Here is an 8,714-nt window from a genome sequence, read left to right on the forward strand (position 1 = left end):
AAAAAAAAAAAAAAAAAAAAAAAAAAAAAAAAAAAAAAAAAAAAAAAAAAAAAAAAAAAAAAAAAAAAAAGAATTAATGAAATCTCTTGAGGTACAGCCATTTTCTTTTCTTCTCTCTCTAACAAAGCATCGTGTTTATGTAATTTGGTAAACTTGATGCAGTTGTACATTCTTTAAATCTTTAAATAAACTTTTTACAAATAATCATCTTGCTCTGTAATATTCTTTTTAGTTATAGGATTTATATTTCTTATCGATTAAGATATATGTAAAATTAACCAATATCCTTCACATGATTGTAGGTTATGCGGAATAACCTTCCTGATCTTTTTGACGCACAACCTGATTTGCTTTTCCAACTTGTCACCATGTTGAATCCATCCGTCTTACAAGAAAATGGCGTACCTGTTTATACTGTACAGCAGGTCTGAAATGAAAGAATGCAGTGTATATGTCCATGAATCTACACAATTAAAATTGAATTGTTCTTGCATCTGTTACCTTTATTTTACATAATTTTATTCTTCTTTCTTTTTAATCGCCATTTCATATATTTAATTGATTTCTTTTATGCCATTTTTGACTTGTTTTCTTGCTGCCAGGAGCCTGGAAATTTCGTTGTGACCTTCCCTAGATCTTACCATGGGGGTTTTAATCTTGGTATGGTCATCTAGTTTGATTTAATTAACCAAGACAATCTGATGATTAGTTTAGCAACTAATTTTAGGTTTATAAATTCTCTCTTAATTATTTTCAGGATTAAATTGTGCTGAGGCCGTAAATTTTGCTCCAGCTGATTGGATGCCTTATGGTGGGTTTGGAGAAGAACTGTATCAGCTTTATCACAAACCTGCTGTTTTTTCTCACGAGGAGCTTATCTGTGTGATAGCGAAGGTTCAAAAGTTCTGGACGTTTAATTTTTTTTTCCCCCTCAAATCAAGTTATCTGTCTATGTACTCAATGAAGTTGTTTCTTATAATAAAAAAAGTTATCGATCAATATACTTTATGCAAGGAATTATTGATTTAATTGAATAAGGTACATTAAGAGATCCAACCGTATAAATTGACCTATAGATAAAAACATACTCTAAGAGAACCTGAAATTAAAATGAAAAATTGTAGTTATTTTTTTGTGATAATCTAGAAGATGAAAATATCACCTACTTTCTTTGGCATATTTTTTTTGTGTATAGTTAAGAACATGATGCAAGGCTTGCTGGTTGGGTCCAGAGGCAAGGGTAGGTGGGATTAGTCAAATGTCTTGGCTCGAACCTTCAAGTGAAAACTCTAATGAAAGAAAGCTTTGTTGTCTCCTAAAGTTTATGATGGACTCTTACTAATTCTTCTTGTTAAGTAGTGGGTGGGACCCGGGACTACAAATATAGAAGGACCTTAACGTGGCATGAGACACAGTACTGTGATACACAGTACTATGGTAGAAAATTGCTTGGTTTTGTTCATGAAACCCCCCAAAGAATGCCGACTGACATCACTGAAGAGAATGACGTGGATCTTTTCCAATCATCCAAGAATGCAATTGCAATGTATATAGTGGTGGTCTCTGAGTTTCCTCCTGTCAATTATATAAAGCACACCAGTTAAAAGAAAGAGTCAACATATGTTTTTTTTCCCTTTTCTTTTTCAATTTTTTAGAACTTCAATTTTTCTTGAACCTTTTGCTTCTAAATTCTTTGGCGGTTGGAAAATATGAGGAGGAAAGATGAGGGCCTAGTATAAAAGGTGCTGCCGTGCTGGCTCAGAGATTTTCAAGAAAACTGGCTCTACACATCTATGTCTTGAAATCTCTTATTTGGATGATGAGAGGGATAGACTATGCATGTCTCTCACTTAAGTTTATTATTGTGGAAGGATCGAAGAGTACAAGTACTCTTAATTTGTGTTTCAATAATTTCAGGTAGCAGTACCCTCTTATCTGGTCATTTTTATGCACAAACTGAGTAGTATCATTAATATTAATTTCCTGTCTTTGTTGCATTGTCTTCTTCGTATCCTTAAATCATGTTTAATATTTTGGGGGATGGAATTTGTTGTTCATGAACTTGGTGCTAATTTTTTTTTTCTTATAAACTGGTTGTATTATCTTGTTGTGACTCAGCAGTATTTTCTGACCTCCTTAATTGATACTTCTTAACTTGTTAGTCATCAGTATCACTGTTTGTGAGGTTGACGCTTAGTTTTGTGGATTCTTGTTCCTTGTCTCAATGTACTCTTCATTTTGCAGATGGACTGCAACGACCAAGTTTCTCCTTACCTGAAGAAAGAGTTACTTAGGATATATTCTAAGGAGAAAAGTTGGAGAGAACAACTTTGGAAAAATGGTGTAATCAGATCTTCTCCATTGCCTCCTCGGAAGTGTCCTGAATATATCAGTACTGAGGAGGTATCATATTATGATCTGATACTTGTGTCACTATCTTATGAAGCTTGTTTCTGATAGATTTTCTGGTGGTGTTGCTGCAGGATCCAACATGCGTAATTTGTAAGAAGTACCTTTATCTTTCAGCTATAGGTTGCCATTGTAGGAGATCTGCTTTTGTATGTTTAGAGGTGTGTGATCCAATGGACTCTTCAATTCAAAGTTTTATTGTTAGAGGATTTTATTTTTTGGTGGGTCTCTTACCCTTTGAGCGTCTCTTTAAATCCATGCTCACAGAAAGTTATAAAAAATGACCCATCCTTGAAGGTCTAGTGAAGGAGTTTAACTTGACCCAAGAGCAAGGACCGAGTTCCAGTTCCTTTATCTTTATTATACCTTTGTAAAGATGCCTTTCTTATTCTTTATTTGTTTCCTTCCATGTTAGATAATTTTTTCCCTTTCCCTTATCTTTGTTACTGTTAGCATAGTCTCCATACTTGTTAATTCCTCTCTTTAAGCCTAGGGCTGCAACATGTTCATTATGCAGTAAGAGTTGAATTTCTCTCGTTGTAAAAAAAAAAAGAAAAAAAAAAAAGAGTGGTATTCTGAACTTACTATTTACTGCAAGTTCAAATGGCTTCAAACTTCCAAATAGGAGGAGACCGTAGGGTTGTAGCAACCTCCATTTCAAAGTTAGGAGGTTCAGTTCTCAATACTTTGTTCTTATCTGGAGAAGTTTATACTATACCGTCTAAATTATAGTATTTCTACTTTGCTTGGAAAGTTGTTGTGATTCATGTTTAGAGGATCTTGTTCCTATGTTGATCTGATTATATGCTTCTTCCTTACTGGCAGCACTGGCAACACCTTTGTGAATGCAAGTACAGCAGGCGGCGCCTTCGGTACCGTTATACACTTGCAGAACTATATGATTTGATTGCTATAGTTGATAAATCTATTTTTGGGGAGACAACTGAAAGTAAGGATTTGCGACGGGTGGGCTTATGCTTCACTGAACGATGCACTTTGACAAAAAAGGTACTGTTCCATTATTTATGTCTACAATTTACTAAAAATTTGTGAATGCTTTAGGAGACATGGTGTCTTCCTCTTTCTTCCTTCATTCCCTTCTCTCATCTTCATGTGTTCAGTTTTGATGTTTTAGCAACTTTAATCACGTTTGTTTTTTATATGGCTACTTTAAATACAGTTGATAGCTCTTTTTCTTGTATGATTGAAGGTAAGTCCTTTAAGTTGCCATTTATTGAGGGGAGGGTTTTTCTTGGTAGAGTCAAGGAGCCATTGTTAATTCTAACTGTAATTGATATTTCAAGACTCATCTCAAGTTTCATCTCTTTGATTTATATTGTGCTAAAATCGGTCTATTTGGAGGCCTTAGAGAATTGTTTTAAACAAAACAAATTGAGTCATGAAACCAACGATCTTGGTTATCGTTTTTAAAAGCAGCAAAATACTTTGCAGGTGAAAGGTGGTCGTGTCACTCTGACTCAACTTGCAGAAAAATGGTTATTGCATTCGAGTAAGATTCTTCTAGATCCGTTCTCAAATGAGGCATGTGTTAAGGTTATGAGAGAAGCCGAGCAATTTCTTTGGGCTGGTCATGACATGGATCACGTATGGGAAGTCCTTCATGGTTACTTTTTTCTCAGACTTGCATGCAGTATATAGTTGTATTTTACATTTGTCTTTATTGGACTATCTAATAGGTTCGTGATGTGGTAAGAAACTTGGACGAAACTCAAAAGTGGGTTCAAGGCATCGGGGACTCCATTTGTAAAATTGAAGCGTGGTCATGTGATCATTCTGGAAGTTCAGAGAAAATTTGCATGGATCATGTAAATAATTTGTTGAGTCTACCCCCAATATCATGTAACCATCCTGGGTACCTCAAGTTGAAGGTTGGTAAAATACTGCCGAACTTGTTAGTTTATTCTTATGTGGCCCTGTCTGCCAATTGCTAATTTTGTCAAAAAAAAATTTGATTACCTTACAGGATTATGTTGAAGAAGCAAAGATGTTGATACAAGATATTGATAATACCTTATCAAGATGCCCTAATGTAACTACTTTTGGGATCCATTGCTTGATGTCCTTTTTTAGCGTGTATTTTCAAATTCTTTATGTAGCTTATTTCTACTTTGGATTGATTATCCCAATGTTATGCCCTTTTTGCTCCATAAATTTAGTGATCCTTATTTTAGAAACTCTCAATTCAGGTTTCTGAATGGGAAATTTTGTACTCGAGAGTGTGTGCCTTTCCAGTCCATATCAAAGAAAGTGAGAAGTTATCGGAAAAAATATCAATAGCGAAGGTACTTTTATTATCTTTTGGTACCATTTCCTTGCATATGTTTCTATATATTTTGAATACATCTCTTCTTTGCCTAAGATATCTGGGTACATGAATTTTGTTTTTAGGAGATAAGGATGCATGGGCCAGATGGTTTTACTATTGTCGTGTATAGGAATATGTCCCCTAGGCCAGATGGTTTTACTATCTTTTTTTTTTTTTTTTCAAGATAACTGAGATTGCATTAAAGAGGACTTGTGGGAAGTGTTTAAAGAATTCTATGTGAGGGGCATTATTGATGCAGGTATGAGTGGAACCTTTGTGTGACTTATCCCTAAGAAAGAAAAAACAAACAAGTTGAAAGACTTTAGGCCCATTAGCTTCACAAGTTTATATAAGATTGGTGCTAAAACCTTAGTGAGAAAAGTCCTTTCTTGTATTATTTTTGGTTCTCAAGGGACATTTATTGCCGGGGGGAAAATGTTAGACCAAGTGTTGATTGCCAATGACACCATTGAGGATTATAGGCAAAGAAATGAGGTATGGGTGATCTTCAAAGTCGATTTTGAAAAAGCTTGTCCATGTGGATTGGAATTTCTTAGATAATGTCTTGGGAAAGAAGGGGTTTGAATTTATATGGAGATATAAGATCTTTAAGTCTAGAGGGCTTAGACAAAGGAACCCTCTTTCTCCATTTTTATTTATCTGAGTGGTGGACATTTTGAGTAGGTTAGTATCACTTGGTCTGGAGAAGGGGTTGGTTAAGGGATTCAAGGTGGGAAAGGAGTTAGTTCACTTATCTTATTTCAATTTGCGGTCAATACCCTTTTTCTTCTATTTGGGACAGTAAAATTCCTTTGTATACCTTACTGAGTTTTTATAATTTTTTGAAGTTATGTCTAGACTTAAGATAAACAGGGGCAAAGGTTATTTATTTGGCCTAAACTGTTGGTGACTCCTAGCTAAGTTCTTGAGCTTCTTTGGTTTGAGGTGAGGTGGGTCAACTTTCTCTTATCTCAGGCTTTTGCTGCGAGGTAACGTTAGGAGTCAAGTGTTTTGAAATCCAGTTTTGGATAAGGTTCCTTAACATTTATTTAACTGGAGAAAGTTTTTCTATAAAGGATGAAGACTCATTCTTATCCAATCAGTGTTGAGCGAAATTTCTAGTTATGTCTTATCTCCTTTTAAAATTTTGATTTCAAAGTACGTGTATTGAGAGAGTGATACGGAATTTCTTGAGGGAAGGATTAGATGAAGGGGGGATGGTCCCATCTGGTTAAGTGTGAAGTGGTTGTTAAGTCGGTGGAGTTGGGTGGTCTAGGCATTGGGAACTTGAGATTATATAACGTAACGAGGCTGTGCTAGTAAAATGGTTGTGGTGGTTTTTCATGGAGTCAAATGGTTTGTGGCACAACGTTCTTGTGAGTGGGTATGACCCACCCTTTCAAGTGGGTAGTAGATGGTTGCATCAAATTGACCTAATATAGTCCTCTGGAAAGCGATTGCTTTTGGATTTCGTTCTTTTTATTTGTTTATTAGATGCTTTGTAGGGGAAGACATGAGTGTCTATTTGTGGTGGTGGGTGAGTGATAAGGCTCTTCATGATTTGTTCCTGTGTTTATATCATTCTTTGAGTAAGAAACTGTAATTTGTGGCTTCTATTTTATCGGCCTCTGATTCTTCCGCCTTGTCGTGGGCTTCAAGCGGCATCTTTGAAGAGTTAGATATTGTGGATTTTCTTTCTATTCTTCATAATCAGCAGGTGTTTCGAGTCGTTGGACCCCTTATTCTTATCGAGGGTTGTCTTGCAGTTCTTTCTTTTCCGTGCCCCAAATTGCCTCTGCTTTCTCCTCTGTTTGGAAGGTTATAATCTCTAGGACAGTGAAAAATTTTGTATGGCAAATTTTACATGGCAGAGTCACCACTTTGGACTAGGTTCAAAGACTTTTTACCCTTGTTTTGTTAGCATAGTGGTGTAGTCTTTGTAGACACCAGGTTAAAAACTTGCATAATTTGTTGTGGGGCTGTTAGTTTGTTTAGTCTCCTTGGCATCATTGCTTGGAGACTTTCAATTTGTGTTTGGCTTGGAATCGAGATGATTACACAATTATTAAGGAGGTGTCTTGAGCTTGCCTTTTCGGGAGAAGGGCAATTTTTCTATGGCACGCTAGTTTGTGGGGTGTTAGGCTCGAGAGAACCATAAGATTTTTAGAGTGGTGGAGAGATAGATGACTAGGTCTAATGCCTCCATGTCGGCATTGTTTTCTTGTATGCCCTTGTATGCTCTTTCATTTTTCTTAATGAAAATTCGGTTTCATCCCCCCAAAAAAAAAAAGAAAAAGAAAAAGAAAAAGAAAGAAAGAAAGAAAGAAAAAGAAGAAGAAGAAGTGCATGGTACTAGCAATTTTGTTGAGTATGATCGAGATGAACTTTATATTTAGGATTATGCTTTTGCTCCACTCATTTACGTTCTAATCGGCTTCAATTGTGATATACTAGTCTTGCATAGAAAGTGTCAGAGAAATTTTGGAGAAACAGCCGGCTGCTTTTGAGGTTGAGGTTCTTTACAAGTTGAAGTTTAAGGTGATTTCCCCATTTATTAATTTATCTTGATGGATTTCATGTCTGTTCATATTTATCAGCAAATTGTATTTATCATAATACCTGGTTTCATGTCAAGTAGATTTTGGAACTAGGAATCCAGCTTCCAGAGACAGAAATGGTACTGGATTTAATAAGGCAAGCTGAACTATGTCGTTCTAAATGTGAAGAAATTATGAAGGCTCCCATGAATTTGAAGGTTACGTTTGCCTTAATTGTCATTCCCCTTTCCCCTCAATTTGATATTTGGTAATTTAAGGCATGAATATTTCTGGCTATGTCTTGCAGATTGTCAAACAGTTCCTTCAAGAATCAAACGGTTTTGCTGTTAATATACCTGAACTGAAGCTTTTAAGACAGTATCATGATGATGCTGTTTCATGGAAGGGTCGTCTTAATGCTATTATGGTTAATGTTCATGAACGGGAGGATCAACATAATGTAATAGAAGAATTAAATTGCATTCTAAGAGATGGATTATCACTGACAATAAAAGGTTTCTTCACGTGCTAATTCTTTTATATCCATGATATCTTCTGTTAGCGATACCATCCATTTTATAATTTTTAGCTAGTGCTAATGCAGTTTATCTTTGATTTCATGGAATTCTGGGGGTGGGCTGAGACAGTTGATGATGTACCTTTAGTTGAGGTTGAGTTGCAGAAGGCTTCTGTCAGGGAAAAAGCTCAAAAGGTGATTCAAAGTAACACTAAAAATATTTGGCTTGTAATTCTCTGTGTTTAGGCGTTTTTAATCATTTACACATCGTCTCTTCAATTTTACAATCATTTTCTTGAAGTTATGTTTTCACCTCATGAATTTGATGGAGTTTTGATGCAGTTACGCGATACCAAGGTTACTATGGAATTCATGCAGAAACTGATGGAGGAGGCTGTTGAGTATGTTTTATTGTAGCAAACATTTTTTAATCAATAACATTAGCACGTTGGTTATGGCTATACATGACTGTTAATGCTTGAGTTCCTTCTTCTCCAGATTAGAACTTGATAAGGAAAAATTGTTTGCTGATATTCGTGGAGTTCTCGATTCAGCAATGAGTTTAGAGAAGAGAGCAATGGATTTTCTATCCCATGGGGCCCGGTTATCTGATTTTGAAGAGATTATAAGGTTTCCAGTCTCTCTCATTAATAAATTTGAAAAAAAAAAAAATGAAGCTCTATTGGGGTGACATTCTTATGCAAGCTATCACAAGTTTGAATTCTGTGCATGTTTTAGGACTTCTGAAGATTTATGTGTTATTCTACCTTCTCTTCATGATGTAAAGAATGAAGTATCCTTGGCCAAATCCTGGTTAAATTTTTCGAAGCCTTTCTTAGAATCTGTTCTCCCTATGTCTTCTGCACGAAGATCGCAGCTGAAAATTGAAACACTAAAGGTTTTTTTTTTTTTTTTTTTTTTTTTT

The 8,714-nt window shown here is 35.5% G+C and overlaps 1 protein-coding gene across 4 annotated transcripts in view; it reads left to right on the forward strand.

Moving 5' to 3' along the window:
* LOC111435652 (lysine-specific demethylase 5A) overlaps positions 1-8,714 on the forward strand; it is a 23,557-nt gene that overhangs the window by 6,027 nt on the left and 8,816 nt on the right. For 3 of the 4 annotated variants that reach the window (XR_002709104.1, XM_023073095.1, XM_023073097.1), the window contains exons 4-20: positions 303-425; positions 603-660; positions 758-894; positions 2,245-2,403; positions 2,484-2,570; positions 3,235-3,417; positions 3,862-4,014; positions 4,107-4,298; positions 4,394-4,459; positions 4,617-4,712; positions 7,190-7,273; positions 7,374-7,490; positions 7,580-7,787; positions 7,920-8,017; positions 8,132-8,190; positions 8,288-8,419; positions 8,528-8,687. Coding sequence is in view for 3 of the 4 variants with exons in the window: in XM_023073095.1 (XP_022928863.1) it covers positions 303-425; positions 603-660; positions 758-894; positions 2,245-2,403; positions 2,484-2,570; positions 3,235-3,417; positions 3,862-4,014; positions 4,107-4,298; positions 4,394-4,459; positions 4,617-4,712; positions 7,190-7,273; positions 7,374-7,490; positions 7,580-7,787; positions 7,920-8,017; positions 8,132-8,190; positions 8,288-8,419; positions 8,528-8,687 (2,112 nt within the window). In the remaining variant the exon portion in view is untranslated. The remainder of the gene's footprint in view (positions 1-302; positions 426-602; positions 661-757; positions 895-2,244; positions 2,404-2,483; positions 2,571-3,234; positions 3,418-3,861; positions 4,015-4,106; positions 4,299-4,393; positions 4,460-4,616; positions 4,713-7,189; positions 7,274-7,373; positions 7,491-7,579; positions 7,788-7,919; positions 8,018-8,131; positions 8,191-8,287; positions 8,420-8,527; positions 8,688-8,714) is intronic. The other variant, XM_023073096.1, reaches the window with a different exon arrangement.

Source organism: Cucurbita moschata, unplaced genomic scaffold (genome assembly GCF_002738365.1).
Source record: "Cucurbita moschata cultivar Rifu unplaced genomic scaffold, Cmos_1.0 Cmo_Scf00050, whole genome shotgun sequence".
NCBI classification, from domain to species: Eukaryota; Viridiplantae; Streptophyta; class Magnoliopsida; order Cucurbitales; family Cucurbitaceae; genus Cucurbita; species Cucurbita moschata.